Here is a 22,602-nt window from a genome sequence, read left to right as displayed (position 1 = left end):
ATCTGTTTTTGTAACTCCTGCACTTAGGGATATAGTGTTTTAAGTTCTACGTCCTGACGATTAACGTTGGGTGAGCTAGGATCTGAACTCGAGACTTTTGGGACAGTAGGCGTGCTCCCTAATCACGCTATCCCAGTGACAAATATAAAATAAGAAAAGGGAATGAAAAGGAAATATTTTGGTTCTAAATTATTAAAACATTAATTTTATGCTTGAAATGTTGGTGCAAAGTATTGATAAAATGATTTCACGGCCTATCTAAAGGGTAGGATTTTAGGCAAATATTTTTTTATGACCTAAGCAAGGTTTTGTAAAGTAAATAAAATTATTGAAAATGTATTTTGTTCATATTTTCCACCTTGTGGACAATAATCTACAAAAAATGTACTCTATTCGAACGCACTCGTGGAATAAATCTGTATAGAGAGTGTGAGTGGTGGGTGCAGATGCGTATCTAGGGGGTCGGCCGCCCCAGGCCGAACCTAGGGTGGGCACCAAAAGGGGTGTATTGTTTTTTTAAAGCTAATTTTATGCTGCAGTTTTTAATTATAAACAGTTTAAGAAAGAAATACAATGGCAACAAGCCTTAATATTCTTAACTTTTTTCTACCTTGATGGTGTAACTGTAAAACATGTACTCTTTAGAAACAGTGACCATAGAAAGCCGCTTTCCAGCTTTACCTAGATGGGGGGAGGGGGAGGCGCGCTTTTTCGCGACCAAAATTGGAAGAATTTACACAAGATTGGTTCATCGATAAACGTTACCACGTATAAAAGAATCCAATTGTATTAAAGAGTATTGTATGATCAAATGTATTTACAACGGAACGGTGATTAGATTATTCGTTTAAAACTTACAAAATAAACCAACTAGACCTACTAAACGATGTAAAATGGTACAACACGACGACGGCTAATGCTTTGTTACTTTGTTCAACCTAACTATTAATTTCAAACTGATATTATTATGGAAATTGTTCTAAAGACACGACCAAAAGTAGACCAAATAAACTTACACTCTAAAGCAGTGGTTCTTAACCTTTTTGGAGCTACCGAACCCTACCAGTTTCATAAGTGCCTTCACCTAACCCTTCTTTTTTCGGCCTCATTTACAAAATCTGATCGTGAATCATTTTAGTCGGGTGTGTGCCTTGCATTCCGCCGAAGCCCTTATCCAACTACTCCGCATTATTATACACGCGTCATCACTCATCACGTTCCATATGCGCGCAATGGTTTTTAGTCAGGCAATTCTAATGTAAATAAAACATGTAAAGTACTAAAACTATTTTTATAAAAACGTTTTAATAACAAACTTTTATGTAATAATGCACTAAAAAGGAGCAAACAAATTATACACTACTATTTAAATAACTATAAAGAAAATCGTAGGTCTCTTCCTAAATTTAAGTAGTAGTGTATAATTTACTTTCTCTTTTTTAGTGCATTAGTATATAAAAGCTTGTTATTACATGTTTTTAATTTTTAAAAATTGTCTCCTTCTCTTCCTCTTTGCTTGTGGACTTTACACCACCACTTTTTACCTTCTCTTATTTCATTCTCTACTGTCTGTAACCTAGTTCCGAGCCATACAGTAAAAGAGACTTCACATTTAGCTATAGATCCTGAATGAATTTTTTGACAATGCATTTGATTTCCACATCGGCTTAGACTGTTAAAACGCGTTTTATTTTTGCTGATTCAAATCAGAACGTCATGGGCGGTGCCACTGCCATTAAACAAGTTATTACTGCTTCTTCAACAAGTACAATTATTTATGCATTTATTGTTGACTGCGTAAGAGAGGACATCGCACATCTTTGATCTGTTATATCCATTGGATTCCAGTTTGTTTCCTCTAGTGAGGTAATCTCAGTGGGAGATCAGTTTATGTTGAAGGTTCATCTGACAGATCGTTTTCCAAAAGGATACTGGGTCATCTAGTATAACCTAAACTAATCGATAGATATCGGTAGAATTTCAGATTCCTGAAAAAAATAAACTAATAATATTTATATAGACGACAGAAGTTGTGATATTAAATTTTGTTGACTGTTATAAGAACACTGATAAATCGAAAAAATAATATTTTTCAGATTTGTAACATCATGAGGTCCAGCTTTTATGCACTGGCATTAGCTGTGGTGATTTCTTCACATTCGACTGCAGCTGAAAACAACACTAACAGTCAACTTCCAGCTTTACAAAAACGTCAAAATCGGGTACCAGGCAAATGGACAATATTATCTCATTAACACAGTTTAAGCGAACCAATATTAATTACCTATGCTAAAAAATCTAATTTATAGGCATTTATAGTACGGTGACATTTATTTTATATAACAGTTTCATTATTCCCTCATTCTGTCTATGTGTCTAACAAGAACGGTTAAAAGAAATCATAAGGAAAAAAAAAACAACCACAGGCACATTGAATTACTTCGCATGATACGAATAGGACATTATGAAATCGAGTTAAACGAAACAAAACTTACAAAGTAGTAACTTCCCAAAAGTAGGCTACACGAAAATAATGGAGTCATTGATTATTGAAAACGACACACAATATTATTGACGTCATTGATATTAGAGACAATAAATTAAAAGCCTTTTTTACTTTCTCGTATATACGAAGTATAGAGAAAGCATTGTAATCGTGCATAAAAGATTTTTTACAAATCTCGACGTTTTACTCCTCACCGATACGGAAAAACATAATTTTGCAATCTTGTCCGTATGTCTGTGTGTCTGTGTGTGTGTCTGTTTGTGTCTGTGTGTAAACACGATTACTTGAGTACCGTTACAGCTAGGTTGATGAAAATTAATATATAGGTTATTTATCAAAATCGTCAATCCGTTTCAACTTTTGAGTGATTTCCGATAACCGGAAGTGGTACTTTTTCTACTTTGAATTTTTCAAAAGCCTATAACTTGAGTACTATTTCAGATAAATAAATGAAATTTCACGTGTAAGTAAAAGATCTATATCTCTACCTTCTATTAAATTTTAAGTAATTTCCGTTGACCGGAAGTACTAATTTACGCTATTTCCGATTTCTCACAAAACGCATGTAAATTTATAAAGTACTCATAATATTGCGCACTATTATGCACATTTTATTAGTCGTTCACTTGGTGTGCAATTCTTTTTTTTTTAACAAGATTCCATTCTATTATAAAAAGTTTAAGTAATTAAAACTGGATTACAAATATTGTCTTCGTCCTGAGTTGCCATCCCTCGTAGTTTTATATTAGAATATTCGAGAAAGTTTAGGGGAGATCACTCCCGGTTTATTACTTTCTCGTATATAAGAAATATAGAGAAAGTCTTGTAATCGTGCAAAAAAAAATCGAGATTTTTAAAAATCTCGAAGTTTTACACCTCACTGATACGGAAAATCATAATTTTGCAATCTTGTCCGCATGTCTGTGTGTACGTGTGTGTGTCCGTGTGTAAACACGATAACTTGAGTACCGTTACAGCTAGGTTGATGAAATTTCAAATATAAGTATTTTATCAAAATCGTAGATCCGTATTAACTTTTGAGCGATTTCTGATAACCGGAAGTGGAACTTTTTTTTACTTTGAATTTTTCAAAAGCTTATAACTTGAGTACTATTTCAGATAAATAAATTAATTTTCACATGTAAGTAAAAGATCTAATTCTCTGCCTTCTGTCTATTTTGAGTAATTTCCGTTGAACTGAAGTGGTAGTTTTCACTATTTCCGATTTCTCAAAAAGCGCATGTGAATTTAAATAGTATTAATAATATGCCGCACTATTATGCACATTTTATATGGCGTTAACTTGATGCGCAATTCTTTTTTCAACGAGATTTTATTCTATTTTAAAAAGTTTAAGTATTAAAAATGGATATTAAAAGCATGTCTATATCAGAGTTGCCATCCCCAGTTGTTTCATATAATAATATTCGAGAAAGTTTAGGGGAGATCACTCCCAGTTTATTTACTTTCTCGTATACAGAGTATAGAGAATGTATTGTAATCGTGCACAATCATCAAAGGAAATTTTGACAGTTTCCACCGTTTTACTACTCAGTACTTCATCATAAACGGAGTACAGGGGACTTTTTCTACTTTGAATTTTTCAAAAGCCTATAACTTGAGTACTTTTACAGGTAGAACAATGAAATTTCACATACAAGTAAAACATACAACTGTCTGCCTTCTGTTAAATTTTGAGTTATTTCCGTTGAACGGAAGTAGTAATTTACGCTTATTCCGATTTCTCAAAAATAGCATGTGAATTTATAAAGTTCTAATAATATCCTGCACTATTATGCACATTTTGTTTGGTGTGCAATTCTTTTTTCTACCAGACTCTATTCTATTTTAAAAAGTTTAAGTAGTTTAAAATGGTTTAAAATATTGTCTATATCCCGAGTTGCCATCTCCCGTAGGGTTATATAAGAATATTCGTAGGGTAGATCACTCCCGATTGATTATTTTCTAAGTTTAGAAGTGTATGTAAATATACAAAAAAAAAATATTGGAAAATTAAAATATAGAGTAAACAACAGTATTATGATTACGGTTAAGGAAGGGTTATTAGGTTTCTATTACAGGTTAAAATGCCGATTCCGAATAAAGTTACGTTTCCAAATAATTTTTTGGTACCTATTATGGTTCCGATTTCGGTTAAGAGGGAAGGCTCCTTTAAAAAAAAAAAAAAACTTTTTTAATACTTGTTAGAATATAGTTTTTTTATACAGCTTTATTAAGATCCGCAAATGCATTTTCACTAAAAAAATGGTGGAAAAATCTTGGTAACTATGACCATTTAAAAAAAAATTACCCCCATCGTAGTTTTTCCACCATTCATGAAATATTATATTTTATGCCCAATAAATAATGAATTCATAATCTACTTCCTTATTTTGGGGTAGGTACTCAGCTCAAAATTTTAAGTGCATATCTTCAAAAAATTTATTATGAATTTTTAAAATTTATGTCCGTTCAAAACACTTAACTTTGGGGAATATTGGGGGCATTAAAACGGTTAAATTTCGTTTCCATTTTAAATCCTTTTTCTGTCTATATACGGGATCTAGTATAAATGCTTGTTTCGGATAAAGTCACTTTAATTCCTGTTCCTGTCTAAATTTCCGGATCCGTTTAAATTTCAGAAGCCGGTTTAAATGCCAGATCCTTACAAAATTTCCAGTTTAATTACTTTCTTTCGGAATGTTTTTCATTTTTGTTTAATATTTTATTCAGGATAAAGATTTGTTTCCACATAAGTTACCGTTTTGGTTTAAATATGGTTCCTGATAAACGTACTGTTCTTGTTAGCATGTTTACGTATAGATTTAGGTTGAGTTAGTGATATTCGTTTTGGCCTTTGTTAAGCATAAGGAAACACTATAAGCCTAGCGCCAATTGTGTTTCCCCCTCAAAACGGGCTATAAGTCTAGTAAAATATATCGTAAGCATTAAGATTTAAATTAGAATTTTATTTAGGGGCTACGGTTATTGTTCATTTCTAGGCATTAGTAAAAATGTGAACATTTCGTTTAAATAATAAAGTATAACCAAATGGCTTTACACATAATTAGTTAAATATCCTAGCTTTTAAGTACTTTGATTGATGTGATGTTCAATAGGTGATCGCAGCTTGCGACTGCCCTGTTGTTCGTAAGCGATGACTGTTATCGCTAAATACGGTTCTCGGCGATATTTCAAAAGGCGTTTTGTTCAAAAGGATATAGAGATCTATATCTCGAAAATCATTCGCCAAATTAATGTAACATTTTTTAATATTACGGGGAATGATTCTGTTCTTTTTTTCGTACAAAAAAAAAACAACAACAATTTTTCAAGTTACGAATTTGCTACCGAGAGCATCAATATGCATTAGTATTAGTTTTAACTTTAATATTATAAGACACATTGGTAAACTTGCTAATGCGTATAAAAATTAAAATGAATTGATGCTATATTTTTAATTTTTAAAATGTAACATTTTAAAACTAAACTAAATCCAATACAATAAATGTAACCACTTTATATTGCAGTTTCAATTGCCCTACAGCTATCCGTTATTATTCACACCCGTCGGTGCTGATGGTAGTGGTCAAATTGAGTTATCGTACATCATTTCCGGCTTCATCCCACCCAGGGCAGTAAGGTGAGTAACAAATCGTTATTAAAGCTATCCCAGCTAACGTGATGATATAAAGACAAGCAAAGATTCTTCATATTCACCTATAATATAAAATGAACTAAAAATTCAACATTAACCAATGTTAAAATTATATTGCAGAAAGTATCTCAGATACCTTTACTACCAATTTACCAATTGACCAAAAAATCAACTTTCCCACTTACCAAATTACTAAGCTACCAACCTACCGACCTACCGACCTACCAACCAACCAACTAGCTAACCAACCAACCAACTAACCAACCAACGAACCAACCAACCAACCACAACCAACCCACCAATCTACCAACCAACCAACCAACCAAACCAACCAACCAACCAACCAACCAACCAACAAAACCTACCAAACAAACTACCAACTAACCAATCAACCAACTAACCAACCTATCCGCCTACCAACCAACCAACCACGAAAACACATATTCGCCTTTTTACGCAGAGACGCATGGGCGTAAGTATAGACATATCCATTCTGGCTTTAGTTGCATGCAAGACAGGCACAAAGATAGTAAAACAGTTTAATCACTGTTTAAAATCGTGTAGCTTTTTAATTTCTTAAATTGGAATGTGTATTATTCAATACTCAAGCTTTTAAACAATGTTTCTACCCCATTAGACCCCCTTCCAGCCCTCCCCTAGTTACACCACTGCGCCTTGTACAGATCCAAGTCTTTAGGACATCATTGCGCCAACATATCCCAATGTGACAAGGCATAGAAACTTTTCAAGCTATATCTCCATATGCCAAGCTTACATAAACATATATGTTTAACTTCACCTGCCCAATAGCTCATATATGTATATATTTACTCTGACTGCTTTAAACCGATTAAGTAAATAATACATTTATGCAAACTTATTAAATAACCTCGGATGAAGCTTTTACGTTGCCTACTCAAAGTTATGTAGCTATAAAGTCTTCATCATCGGTTTGTTACGACTGATACATATTTAAAACAATAATGTAGTAGGCCTTTTTATCCTATATATAATTTATTCATTAAATGTTTTTTTTAAATATTATTCATTTAAATTTAAGTTAAACCTGAGAATTTGAATGATTTTACTATCTTGTATCTCGACGTTTTAGTGCTCCATGAGTCGGAAAACTTAGTTTTGCATTATAGTCCGTATGGGCATGAATATTTAAATACATTTTAATTTAAATTGCCTAAAATTTTAAAAATAGAATACTAATATATAAAAGCCCATGTGCATACTTCTCTCTCTGTCCGCATTATTTTTAGGCTATGTGATACAGGCTTTTGTTTATAATAATATAGTGGGTGTTTTGAATGTATAAACTAAATTTTATTTAAAGAAGGTAAACTAGGTAAACTACCATTTCGCTCGTCTTCCTAACTTCCTCCCCGACAACAACGAACTCACACTAAAACGCCACTTTCTTTCGTACAGCGTCACACATTCACTCGTTCAATACACGGCCGCACCAATGACATCACATGTCACAATGTTCAACTACGGAAAGTACACACAGCTAATGGCGTCATCTTCCAATTTTAGAATATTAAGAAAGTAACTATTTCATTCAAATTTTATTTAGACCTATAAATCTACTTATCAAGACGTAGGCCCTACGCTATGAAATGTATACAACTTTCTCAGACAAAAGTAAATCAAATTACTTTAATAAAAACAACATAAATACTATTTAACAGCCGGGTTTTGAAAGGAATCATTTAAGTCTCTTAATCAGTGTGTGTGCATTTAATATTGTGTTGTGTAGACTAACAATGTATACAATTTGGTTTGTCTATTGAGTATTGGTAGCCTTTGTTTTTTAAATTGTGCCGGATTAAAGCTATTTAGTTATTTCTTTGATTTTAAATTTACCGGAATTTTAGTTGTTCAGTTATTTCTTTGCGTTGTCACTAAAATCTCAAGGTGTAGTGTTGCGTATTGACCAAAACTATTTTATGAATTATTTTTTTCTAAATACGTATAACATTATAAAATATATAGGCCTATAATTCACGTGTTACGGGGACCGACGGCTAGTAGAAATAGTATAAGGTAAAAAAAAGAATTGCGCATCAAGTGAACAGCAAACAATGTGTGTATAATATTGCGGAATATTAGTACTTTATAAATTCATATGCATTTTTTAAGGAATCGGAAATAGCATAAAGTACTACTTCCGGTACAAGGTTATTACTCAAAAATTGACAGTAGGCAGAAAATAAGATATGTCGTTTATGTGTAGATTTTCGTCTATCTATGGGATACAGTACTCAATGTTCCGATAGTTAAGGGGTTGAACCACTTGGTTCACTATCATGCGTGAATATCAGACAACATAGGCGGTATTTGTGCCATTACACAGGTGACAAAACGGGTGACAATTTATTGACAAATTATATAGGTTTTCTCTTCTGATACTTATTCTAGTACTGGATTCATAGCTTACGCTTATAATCGTCATCCCAATAGAGGTCTCCCGACTGAATCAAACCGGTCAATAAATACCCTTTCATCAAGACGATTCAAGATCAGACTAACTCACACACAATGCACAGCAACCAGTCTCTACACAAAACGTCACTATTACACTGTACGCGTCACACCTTCATTCGTTCAACATACGTGCGCACCAATACTCGCTCGCACCAACCTATACTGCAGCATGCATCACAACACACAAGTTATAGTTTATTGAAGAACCTAAAAGAAGTTACGTTACGGTTACCGGAAATCGCTGAAAATTTGATACAGAACTACAAATTTGATATAATACTTCCATATGAAATTTCATCAATCTAGCTGAAACGGTACTCCTGTTATCGTTTTCACAGACACACCGACACATATTGGGGCTTACACACACAGAGACAGAATTGCAAAACTATATTTTTCCGACTCATGGATGTCTAAAAGGTCAAGATTTAAGTTTCGATTAATTCTTCTATACTTTGTATACGAGAAAATAAAAATCCTTTTAAAAATGTCTTTGCATCATTTTAAAACATTTTTCAGGTTCACTTTGGAATTGTGTACAACTTTAACGTGTTTCCACGAGAAGGCGTTTCACTTCAGCGTCCGTTTAAATACACAAATAGTTATCAGGACTCATAAGAATGTGAATAATTGGGCACCGGAGCAAACAAGAGGAGCTATGCCTTTCACAAGAGGAACCTATTTTACACTTGAAATAAGACCTGAACAGACAAGATACAAGGTAGGAGATATGCATTTTAGAACCAGAGTTTAGTCTACCGTCTTGCATGTGCTTTCTGGTCGTACTGTCCGGTCGTGTTTTGTGGTCCGTATATATTGGCTACCACTGGAAATTTAGAGTATTCCCTAAGGTCGATAAGTTATGTCCTAGCTGTCAAAGTACAGTCAGTCCGCCTCGTAAATCACTCTCAATCTCGTCGCGTGCGACGTAGATTACCTGTTGATACAAATCACGTCCCGTCACCCCGTGGTCAAACCCTGGTCAGTTCCAGATACTTTCTAGGCGATGGCCAGTGGCGTAGTGAGGTCGGGTGTCAACCGGTGCGGCACTTAATGGTGTCATACCCAAGAGGCGCAGCGACCCTTCCCGGTGACAAACTTTCAATTTTCGATTTGCACCCCCTTCAACCTTTCGATTTGCACCCCCCCCCCCCTCCCCCACCTCAAACTTTTCATTTGACCCCATCCCCTCAAACTATCGATTTGCACGTCGAATTAATAACTTAATCAAATGGAATTTACATTTTTCTCTATATATTTTGCTATTTTTTTGCCTTGGTGTCACCCCCTAAGTGGTTTTCACCCGGTGCGGTCCGCATCCGCGCCCCCCCCCCCCCTCTCGCTACGCCCCTGGTCTGACCAGCTTTTCCGGTGTAATTTATAGTGCTAGCGATCTTGGCACAGCAGGTAGGGTCACTCTGGCAACGCCCGGGTTGATAATTAAGGCCTGAAATATTTTAGTATAGCAACTAATTATTGGCATTTATTCTAGATCTAGACAGAACTAGATCTAGATCTAAAATCTACGGCTGGCTTTAGTCTAGTTTTTCCGTAGATCTAGATCTAGAATCGAGGTGGATAAATCCCTTGTATTCTCGAATTAGTTGATCTGTGAAGCTTAAAATGCAAATTTATATCAAATATTTAAGGACAAAAATAGTTTAATAAAGAAACTCAAATATTTATTGTGTTTTTGTCTAAATAATTAATATAGGTTTGGCCTCTCGGTAGATCTAGAATCTCCAGATCTAGACGAGATAAATTTATTGTATAGATCTAGATCTATAGTAATTTAAATAATAGTGTATTATTATAATGTGGTTTTGTGGGGAGTGGTAAATATGGTGCAAGGTGAATAAGAGATTATGGGAGGTTCGGATAGTGTGGTTAGGTGTGTTGTTTTGTTGTGTTGGGTCATGAAATTTGGGTAGTGGCGTTTCTGTTTTTGAAAGGTGTGTTGTCAGCTGAGCTGTTGAAAATGCCGTTTTGGTTGATATCATTCCTTATAATAATTTATTAAAAGTGAAATTATTTTTTTACCAGAATTAAAATAGTTGTTGTGCTTTGTTTTATTTCCGTCTTTTCCTTCCTTTTATAAATTATATTGACATGTTCACATTAAATGAAGTCCGGGTATGCAGCTTGTATTGCCATCTTGCGAGTTCCCATGCAAAAGTTACGCAGTAGATATATATCTTCTTATTGAGATGTAATAATCGTGTACTAATTATATTCATTTTACAGATATCTGTAAATGGTACTTTTTTCACCACCTATGACTATGCAGTTCCAAAGGAAGATGTGAAATATATAAAAGTGTTTGGTGATGTAAATATCCACAGAGTTGGTGAATCTGTAAGTTGTTTTTTTTTTAATCTTAAACAAACACGTCTTAAGTTATTCGGAATTTATCTTAATTTACGACGCTATGTTCCAAATCAAACAAAAAATGTCCAACCCATCATCGAAATAAAGCCTGGTATTTTTTAAAATTTTCTTTATAAATTACTTGTTTTCCCGAACGTGTACACTCATGGGCGCACTTCTCTCTCTCTCTCTCGCTCTCTCTCTCTCTCTCTCTCTCTCTCTCTCTCTCTCTGCCTATCTGTCCCTCAGATATTTTTCGATGCTTTGAGATCAGTATCTTCAGAAATATATGAAGAACATAAAGATATGGACTTTTTCTAGAAAATTATATGTTGGATGTTTTAAATGTAAAAACTAAATTTATTTAACACGTAAAAGCTGTAATCAAATGTCCAAACATATCTAATTATACAACCGGAAAAGAGTTTAAATTGGTGACAAGAATGATAAAAAAGAAACAAAAAAACTATCACTGGCTTAGAAAATATCGTCACATAAATAAAATTTTAAAACTATCATTTTGAAACCATGTACACAACACTAATGGCGTCATTGATTGTATGAGAAATAAGTGACGTCACACTCTTAGGGGGAAGGGTGGTCCGTAATTTTGTGACGGTGTGTAACGAGGGGGAGGGGGGGATATCGAAGTTTTAAGAAAAATTCAACTGCAAATTTGAGGGGGGTTGTAGGCTGAGGTGTGACGTTATTTTAGGATGGGGGGGGTCTGTCTTTTTGTGACGATGTGTGACGGAGGGGAGGGGGGAAGGTAAAAATCGTCAAAAAAGGGTGACGTCATTTATGGATAACCCCTAAGCAGGGAGTTATCTTCCCTAAACTTTCTCAAATATTCTTATATAACACTGCGAGGGATATCAACTCGGGATATAGACAATATTTTAAAACTATTTTTAATTCCTTCAGCTTTTGAAAATAGAATAGAATCTCGTAAAAAATATAATCTCGTAGAAAAAAGAATTGCGCACTAAGTGAACGCTTAACAAAATATGTATAATTGTGCGGAATATTTTTTATACTTTAAAAATTCACATGCATTTTTTGAGAAATCGGAAATAGCGTCAATTACTACATCTGGTCAACGGATATTATTCAAAATTTGACAGAAGGCAGAGAATTGTATGTTTTACTTGTATGTGAAATTGCATTTATCTACCTGCAATAGTACTCAAGTTATTGGGTTTTGAAAAATTAAAAGTAGAACAAATTCCACTTCCGTTTATCGGAAATCGCTGAAAATTTGATAAAGAAAAACAAATTTGATATAATACTTATATATGAAATTTCATTAATCTAGCTGTAACAGTACTCAACTTATAGTGTTTACACACACAGAAATACAAACAAGTTTGCAAAAATATGTTTTTTTCCGACTCAGGGAGGTATAAAACGTCGAGATTTGCAAATATCGCAATTTTTAGCGCAATTTCCATTCTGGAGAATTGCGTTTATTAACCCGTCAATTCTGGATGTATGAATGGATTTGTGTCCGCAGCTTTAAGTCGTATCTCCTCCTCAACGAAGCAATATCGAGGACTAGTTTTGCACGTTTACAATACTTTCTCTATACTTCGTATAGTAGAAAATAAAAATTAATTTGCAATCGAGTGTTAAAAATGATACCCAATAAGATTCACTTCACTCATCTTCCAATTTTATAATATGAAGAAAAGTACTATTTCATTAGAATATTATTTCAATCTATAGATGTACTTATCAAGATGTACGTTATGAATTGTATACAACTTTCTCGGCCGAAAATATAAAAATGAAAATTTGTTTCAAAAACAACAAAGTTACCATTGTATAGCCGAGTTTTTAACAAAAACTGTTAAGTCGTGTAACCATTGCCGGCATTTAATATGGTGTTGTGTTGACTAATAATGTATATAATGTGCTTTTAATTTTTCTAAGGGAATTGGTAAAAGCTAAATACTAACATGAAAACCATCGGTTAAAATTACATCATTTTAAAATTCAAATGTTATATAAGCAGGGGCGGAACTACAGTGCCGCCAGGCCCCGCAATAGAGGGGAAGACACGCGTTTAGGGGTCCCACGGCCGACCATAATCATTTTTTTATAGTTTAAAAAATATTCAATTTTCTTGCATTTCGGACTCGATGGTTGTTTGTAAAACCAATACTGTATCTGCTATTGGGTTATTTTTATTCTATAGACACCATCCCACGCTCTTGTATTTTCTTTATCCCTTTGTTTTTATACCATTGTGAAAGCCGAGTCTTCCTTCACCTACAATCAAACACACGCTGTTGACGAAAGAATTCTTATGAAAAAAAAAATCCATTGCGCGAGAGGCCACTGCCATGACTTATTTCCCTTTTTTAGATTTGTAATTAAAAACAATTGCTTCTTTTAATTATCTATATATATAATTCTCTTCCGGAAGACGTTAGAAAACAAGCTGCAAGCGCCTCCTTACAGTCCCCTCTCTTTCTCTCTATCACTATCACTACCACCCCACCCCACCCCCACAAGGTCTGATGAGTTGTGGTCACGCTAAATGTTTACAAATCGTAGAGCCGGGTTTAGTGACGGCTATTAGGGGCAGATAATTTAGTTTGAAACGATGTTAAACTTAGAGGAGGTAACTAAGAGGAGGCTGCTTTCACGTGGGGGGGTGTAGGGTCGGGGTTAGGGGAAAGGGGGGGGTAGTGTTTTAAAGCAAATATTTTCAGTGGCAGCATTGGTACTGTCGAATTCACAAATTATGAATTACTGAAAAGTAGAAAATAAAATAACTAAATAGCGGCGTATGAACCGCCGCGGGTCGGCTCGTTATAGTTAATTAGACTGTATACCGGCCGCTAGGAATATGACGCTAGATCATCGGGCCGGAAAACCGGCTTTTCGGACATATATGCCTAATGTTGAAGCCGGTTGGCGGGCTCAAAGGGTTAAGATATATATTTAGGTTATATATAATTATATACGTAACATTTATTGTTATTCTAAAAAAAATCATCCCTGACGGGATTCGAACCCGCGACCTCTGGATTAGAAGTCCAGCGCGCTATCCCCTGCGCTACGGGGACGGTTGCTAACTGGTCTCGTAAAAATCAATATTGTCTGGTCACAAGACCATGAGAAGTACACGATTTTCTCTCTCACCCTGTGTTTCTTTCACGCGCCATAGTGCTCACAGGGAGCCCTAGGCGCTTCTGGTGATGTAATAGACGGGGGCGCCGGCGACTGCGCGTGTTTTACACCTGAATAAAGTACTACTCCTTACCCGCTATGCCGGACGCCCGATTAACGGATACCAAGTGCTTAGATAGTCGCTCTGGAACTATGGACGCCAAACCGTGTATTCACAAAAATCGCACCCTCCCGGGGCATCGCCCTTGCGTAATTAAAAAAGATGTTTTTGCAGAAACCTCCCCTGAAGTGCTCTACTGAATTCCCCAAAGTTTCGTGACGATCGGATGAACAGTGTCAAACCACAATCGACTTTTAATTTTATATACCGTATATCGAGATGAATCGAATCGAGCCCTCAATGCGAATTTCAATTTTAGTTTTTCGCAAAAACTTCCCCAAGAGTATTCTCAACAACTTTCCAAAGTTTCATGATGATCGGATGAAAGGTGTTGTAATGCATAATTAAAAAAAAAACACAGACACACATACATTGCTTTTTATATATTGAGATATAGATAGATAAATCCTTAAGAATTAATAATAGATATGTTTTTTTTACCATAGCCAAGACTTCCTTTACACACAATTTAAACAATTCCGCCAAATATACCATTGACATCTACAGTAGCTTATATTTTATCTGTTTAGTATAGATTCGAATGTAGGCCTATGTATATATTTATTTTTTATTTTTTCTTCGATCTTATGACCAACCACGTTCACCATTCAAGTTAACCTTTTCCTATTATTCAGATATTAATTTAAATGCTTCTTACTGTTTAAGTAGGCCTATGTCTTTTACTGTCGGCTCCCTACTTTATATTTTAATGTAAAATAAAAAATTTTAATCACTATTGATACTATCTTGATTACTGTTTTACAGATTTTTATCGTTCAATTGATTTTCATTTGTTTTTGTTTTTTTGTTTTTTTGTTGTTTTTTTTTTTGTCTTTTTTATTTTGCAGAGTAAGTTATGTTTTTCTACTTATAAAAAATATTTTGAAAAATTTCACGCTGAACTAATGCTAACGGAACACGGACATTTATTTCTTGAAATCCTTCGATATTTTAAAATACTTAAACATACAGTCACCTCACAAGTGTTTTCATGAAAGTAGATACTAATAGATGAGTTTGCCGTTATTTTACTAAACAGAGAACACCTAGAACAGGTAGAGCTATTTATTACCTCCGAACGCTAGCCACGGGTGACAGGCTACGCTCCAAGATAACAATGATTCCTGGTTCTAAATGGTAACTGGATCGTTTTTTTTGTCTCTTAAATAGTTGTCTATTAATTGAGTAAGGTATATTTTTAACATTATTTCTTTTGTAAAATTGCTGGTCTTTTAAAATACTTCAGATTTAACAGTGACCAATTCTGGTACTAATTAAAAGCCTGTTATTATCAAGGATTTATGTCTCTTTTTATTTCTTTTTTTTTAAAATATAATTCTTTATTAGGTCAATGTTTTGTTTTAAATATTTTTAGGGAGTTCAGAATCTATCTATATGACAAAACTTATGTCCGTGGTATGATCGACTTTCCAATTGCATATCAGATGTCGAGGAGGCAAGATGGTGAGTTCGGCAATATGTTTTCTACAGGCAGAGGAACTCTTTTACGATGCCCCAAACAAAATTTCACGGTGCAGGATAATTTTCAGGTGGACTTGGAAATCTTGGATGGACTCGTAAAGGTCAGGTTAGGTTGTATCTTAAAACTGACAGATTTTAATTTTGAGAGATATCTTGCAGAGTACATAACCCAGGACCGAACTACGGTCGGTTTGGACAAGGTGGGGGGGGGGGCGGGGCAGTGTTTCTTCCACACTTTTTTCTCCGGGGGGGGGGGCACATGAAATTTTCCGGGGGGGGGGGGGGCGGACACTGTTAAAAATATATATTTTCTATATAAATTTCATTTCGTTCGGGGGGGGGGGGGGAGAGGGAGGATGGGGCTCTGCTCCCTCCTCCCAAAGAGATGCATAGAAAAAACTCTGGTGGGGGAGGGGGTATGTAAATTGATTTTGAATTAAATTTGAAAAATAAGATCTTTAAATTCACCTGAGCATTTTTAATAGAATCTTTATTATATTTGTTTAAATAATTAACAATATTAAAGTTTTATTTTCAGTCCTATGTTGATAATAAATTCACTGGAGAATTAGTTGCAGATACGTCGAGTGTCTTTTATCAAGTCCTTCAAGTTGAGTGTTATAGTCAAGTAACTTCAGAGTGTTATCACATCCCATAAACATTTCAAAATCAGTGTCGACAAATTGTCAAAATGAGCCAAATGCCCGTAGACCATTTATGCAGTAAAAATCTTGAAAATTAAACAATGTTAAAATTAAGTAAATTTAACGCCGTTTTAGTTTATAAAAATGTAATAACATAGCTAGAACTTGTTTTATAAAACGGTGCTTAGAAATTTTGATTTGATATTACATTGACACATGCTGTGCCACTGTGATCAGATGCGTTTCGATTGTTGTAATTCAAACCACCGTTTTTTAATTGAATATAGTTGCCTTAATAAACTCAGAGTATATCTATAGTGATGATATAAACACCGACAATACTATTATAAATATAACTTAAAGAATTTCGCCTGATTAAAAAATATATATTTTTTATATATCTAAATTTAACTTTATAATTTACTCATATCCTTAAGTGCAGTCAACCTAATTGAAAACTTTTTGTAGGCTTTTTGAACTATCGTCGGACAACTCTTCTACGTATACCAAACCTATATAAGCCTAAGCAATTTATATACAGACATAGTAGGGCCAGAACTACAACTACACTCACACCTAGACCAACATCTAATCCAACAGCTACACCTACACCTACACCTACACCTACACCTACACCTACACCTACACCTACACCTACACCTACACCTACACCTACACCTACACCTACACCTACACCTACACCTACACCTACACCTACACCTACACCTACACCTACACCTACACCTACACCTACACCTACACCTACACCTACACCTACACCTACACCTACACCTACACCTACACCTACACCTACACCTACACCTACACCTACACCTACACCTACACCTACACCTACACCTACACCTACACCTACACCTACACCTACACCTACACCTACACCTACACCTACACCTACACCTACACCTACACCTACACCTACACCTACACCTACACCTACACCTACACCTACACCTACACCTACACCTACACCTACACCTACACCTACACCTACACTTATTCCTACACCTACACTCACACTTGCGTCCACATATTTGCAAACATTCGCGTTTACATTCAAGCCACACCAAAATCTACAAATTGATGGTATCTGTTATTTGTTTTTGTTGTTTTTGCCTTGTTGCTATGAATTATTCTAATTTTCATTCGGGCGCCAAGAAAACTCTTTACTCCTACTCCAACACCTATAGCCACATCTACTCCTTCACCACCACCAACACTTAAACTACCCTACACCCACATTAACAACAAACCTACACCCACATCCACACCAACACACGCATATACTTACAACGTCAGAGGTACAGACACCTACTTAACACTCATTCCTTTATCAGCACCAGATTAATATGTCCATTCTCTAAAAGGAAATTCACTTTTTTCTATTTAGGATAATCACTTCTACAAAATAATGTGAAGGGTAAAATGTTTTAAAAGAAATATGTAATTTTTCAATTGAAGCAATATTCACTTGAAGTCAATAATTTCCTAATGAAAAAACAATCGAAAAAACATTTTTTTTAAATTTATTACATGTTTTCTTTATATATACTACTTGGAGAGGTATTTTCTATGATTCAGTTGGTCATTTATATCTTTGTAATTTCTTGTCCTCAGTGTTTCTTCCAAACTTTTTTCTCCGGGGGGGGGGGGGGCACTTGACATTTTCGAGGGGGGGGGGGGGACGGTCAACATTTTTAGGGGGGGGGGGCGGACACTAGTAAAAGTGTATGTTTACTATATAAAATCCATCTCGTTCGGGGGATGGGGACGGTAGACTTTCCAGATGCCTGGAAGAAACTCTGATTGTCCTACCAAACATCAGGGTTTACGAGTGCCGAAGTTATGATTTTGTTGGCAAAAATGTTTTGGCTTTCAAATATGATTAGTGTTACCCACGTTAAAGCGAATTTCAAATCAACAAAAGAAATTATAATTAATTATTACAGTTATAAATAATCAAATTTTAGATTTTAAAAAAGTATTATGATACTTCGAATTTGTATATATGTACCGGCTAATTATTTAACAGTTTATTTCAGTTACAATATCATATTTTGAAACAAAATTATTTAAACTCTTCAACTTTTTGTTTTACTATTCCCCAATGTAATATTATCAGAGAATGTTTAAAAGTTAACTTTATCATAGACATTTTTTTTCTAAATATGTATTTATCTATACTATATCACAATAAAATGGGTTGCAGTTAAAAATACCAATCGTATTGTGTTGTTTAATTTCTTCTTGTCAGGTAATTGTACTGGATTAGAAATATCCAATACAGTGTTTCGACCGACCTTAACGAATAGCCAACAATAGATAATTACGATGAAATCATACCTTGGCGATTTGTTTGTCACGTTCCTAACATTACACACATAATTCCTCACACAAACCACACGATTTGTTTGTCACGTCCCTAAAAGTACGCACATGTAATTCCTCACACAAATCAGACAATATGTTTGTTAACATCACAAACATTACACACATAGTTCCTCACACAAAAATTACAAAATTAAAATTTAAAAAATTAAAATCAAATTAATTAAAATTAAAATAACAATTAAACTATTTAAAAAACAACTTCATTAAAAACAACTAACAAATATACTCATTAAAATCTCACTGACCTACTCCCCATCCCCATCCCCCAGTATGTGCCTGCGCCTGCGCCTCTTCTCCATCCCCATCCCCATCCACCTGCGTCTGCGCCAGTTGGTGAAGTATTTTACTTTATATATAATGTCTAACCCTCCACTTTCACCCTCCGCCTCCCCCTGCGCCTGCGCCAGTTGGCGTAGTATTTTACTAAATAAACTAACTTACCCTCCACCTTCACCCTCCGCCTCCCCTTGCGCCTGCGCCAGTTGAGGTAGTATTTTACTATATAACTTGTCTAACCCTCCACCTTCACCCTCCGCCAGGTGACGTAGTATTTTACTATATATCATTTGCGCCTTCACCCTCACCATCCACCTTCACCCTCCGCCAAAAATAATAATCAAAAGTGACCTAAATAACAAACCAGCGCTTGATTGAAGAAATAATGTACTCTTTTTATCTTTTTTCACTTCACTACTTTATCTCTCTAAATCCATAAGATTAGCAAACAAATAATTACAAAGTAGACACAACAAATGTTTTAAAAAAGCACACTGTTTAAAGAATCGTAAACAAACGTTATACAATTAACTTCAGGTGATGGTTTGTACATCGGTATTCCATATTATAAAAGCCGCTTTACATAAAACGAAAATAATGACGTTTTTTTTTTATATATGTGCTTGTATGTGTGGTTTTGTGTGTGCGTGCGTGTGTAAAGTCAAAAAAATAATTACAATATACGCGTTGTTTTGTTGTTTTTTCTTTCCTTTTTTTTTCATTTTCTTATAATGTTCAAATTTACGAGATAAATGTGCACAAATAATTCAACACTTGCTTTCATAAAGGAATAAAACTTTCTATATTTTTAAAAAATAAAAAAAAACATTATCAAAAGATGTTCGTAATACAGTACTACTTAGTTCAATTATAAACAACGTAAACACTATTCGATTGATAAACAGTAAACACTATACACCACTGTAGGAAATAAGCCGAGAGTGATCTCCCCTAAACTTTCTCAAATATTCTTATATAAAACAACAGGTGATGGGAACTCGGGATATAGTTATGATTTTTAATCCGATTTAAATACTTAAACTTTGTAAAATAAAATAGACTCTCATAGAAAAAAGAATTGCGCACCAAATAAAGATGTGCATAATAGTGCGGAATAGTATTAGTACTTAGACTTTATAAATTCACATGCGTTTTTTTGATAAATCGGAAATAGCGTAAAATTGTACTTTCGGTCAACGGAAATTACTCAAAATTTAGCAGAAGGTAGAGATATAGATCTTTTACTTACATGTGAAATTTCATTTATCTATCTGAAATAGTACTCAAGTTATAGGCTTTTGAAAAATTCAAAGTAGAAAAAGTACCACTTCCGTTTATCGGAAATAGCTCAAAAGTTGATACTGATCTTCGATTTTGATAAAATACTAATATTTCAAATTTCATCAACCTAGATGTAACGGTACTGAAGTTATCGTGTTTACACACACACACAGACAGAAGTACAGACAGACAGACACACACACACACAGACATACGGACAAGATTGCAAAATTATGTTTTTCCGTATCAGTGAGGTGTAAAACGTCGAGATTTGTAAAAATCTCGATTTTTTTTTTGCACGATTACAAGAATTTCTCTATACTTCGTATATACGAGAAAGTAAAAAAAATACAACTCCTACTTGGCTTTTAGAAAATAATATTGAAGATTTGCGAAACGAAACAATCCACCGGCACAACAGCTTAATTTAGCCCAGCAACCCACGGATGTAGTAACTAAATCTAACGTCTGGTTGGATCAGGTTACGAAACTGTAGGGACGTTATTGCTTTCCTGCTGGGGAAGGGAGGGGTTGGGGTTGCTGCAGATGGGGACGATATGTTAAATGGCGAGAGGGGGGGGGGGGGTTAATGGAGGGGGCGGACTGACCTGAAGGGGTTAAAATAGAAGGAACCCTTTGCACCTTGGCAGTAAACGTGACAACCTGACGTGACACCAAGTGTGCGACGTGATCTTTGTTTTTTTTCCTACTACTAGAACAACTCGCAAAAAATATTCAATGTGGTGTCAACAGTTTCACCTGGGGAGGTGCGGAGCGGGAGGGGAATTGGTGTGAGGTGGGGGTGAGGGAGTGAGTCGCGGAGTATGAGATGGGGGGGGGGGTTAAAGAAGTGATTGGTGTGAGGCGTTGAACTGGGGTTCGTAGGGGAGAAGGGGGGGGGGGGGTAATTGGTGTGAATCGCGGAGCATGAGTTGAGGGGGTTGGGGGGGGGGGGGTAGACTGGGGATCGGTGTGAGAGGTAAAGCTGGGACTAGCCAGGAGAGAGACTTGGAATACGATGCCCTCAAACAAGTTAGGGGATTTAATGGTGTTGTTCTACAGCCGTGTTTGTGGTTTATTTTGGTTACCACCCTCATCCAAGGGTTACGCTGAAGGCCAACATGAGTCCAAGCGTTGATGTTTACGGCCATGACTTGCCTAAAATATTGACACAAAGTTGGGTTGTCAGCTTTTAGCTGGCAGCCTTGCTAACCCTATCCTGCCCTAATTTAACCCTAACCTTAAACCCGAACAAAAATATAACCTAACCCTACTATTTTTCTCGATAACAACGCGCACTATATAATCAGGCGTGCAATGTATAGCGAAATAGATATGCTACCCAAATCTCTCGGTAGTGACTATTCTAAAATGTAAACAATGGTAATATGCGTCACGCATAACAAACAACCTCTATTAGTAAACAAATCGTGATTTGAGTTAATTAGCAGCTAATTAACAACAATGTAATTGTTTACAAAATAGGATAGTTATTTCATTAATTGAAGGGTGTAGTATAATGTAGGTCTTACATCGGTATTGAAAATCAGCTTGCACTAATAAACATAGGCAAACTGCGTGTAATACTGTAAGCCCTCCATATCACTTTCTAGGTTCGAACTACTACTCAACAAATGTACTCATTTAAACAGATTGCGTCTAAGCTTCACACAAATTCAAACAGATCGTGTTTCGGCTTCCCAATTATTCAAACAGATTCAATTTCAGCTACACAATTAAGTCAATTATTAACTACAAATCGTGTCTCCACGACGCAATCATTCAATTAGATTGCCTCTTGGCTACCCAATCATTCCAACCGTATTACAGAAACCCAATCATTCAAACGAAAACGACACTGTCACCAATTTTTCCAACCACCAATAAATGCATAAATTTCTAGTCTGGCAATGTCAGGTGTCGAAAACCCTCAGTAAACCAACGGACCAGATTGATTGTCCAATAATTAAAAAGTCAATATGGGGCGCGGGTGACGTTAACAACTTACGCCCATTTTTACGCCCCATGGACTAGGGCAATGTAGTTGACAAACACCTTTGTTTAGTGGGGGTGCTGTAAATTTATACTTTGAGAACACGCTGGAACATAGAGTAGACATCTTATATGGCGGGGCTATAATACAATGACGTGGTTTTAAGGGTAATGTGGCTGACAAAAACCTTTA

General features: G+C 35.3%; 1 protein-coding gene and 1 non-coding gene across 2 annotated transcripts; one reads left to right on the top strand and one right to left on the bottom strand.

Annotated features, from left to right (window-relative positions):
• The first annotated feature begins 2,142 nt into the window (after positions 1-2,142).
• Positions 2,143-17,098, top strand: LOC131956720 (uncharacterized). The gene is made up of 7 exons (XM_059321281.1): positions 2,143-2,222; positions 6,037-6,149; positions 9,180-9,381; positions 10,905-11,015; positions 15,365-15,462; positions 15,701-15,908; positions 16,346-17,098. The coding sequence occupies exons 3-7, from the start codon at positions 9,319-9,321 to the stop codon at positions 16,463-16,465; spliced, it is 600 nt and encodes a 199-aa protein (XP_059177264.1). The 5' UTR covers positions 2,143-2,222; positions 6,037-6,149; positions 9,180-9,318; the 3' UTR covers positions 16,466-17,098.
• Trnar-ucu (transfer RNA arginine (anticodon UCU)) lies at positions 14,029-14,101 on the bottom strand. The gene has a single exon. It is a non-coding gene; the product is annotated as a tRNA-Arg (tRNA).
• Positions 17,099-22,602: the final 5,504 nt, after the last annotated feature.

Source organism: Physella acuta, unplaced genomic scaffold (assembly GCF_028476545.2).
Source record: "Physella acuta isolate Inbredline_101_S28 unplaced genomic scaffold, ASM2847654v3 ptg001172l, whole genome shotgun sequence".
NCBI classification, from domain to species: domain Eukaryota; kingdom Metazoa; phylum Mollusca; class Gastropoda; family Physidae; genus Physella; species Physella acuta.
This window is presented reverse-complemented; position numbering and strand designations above follow the sequence as displayed.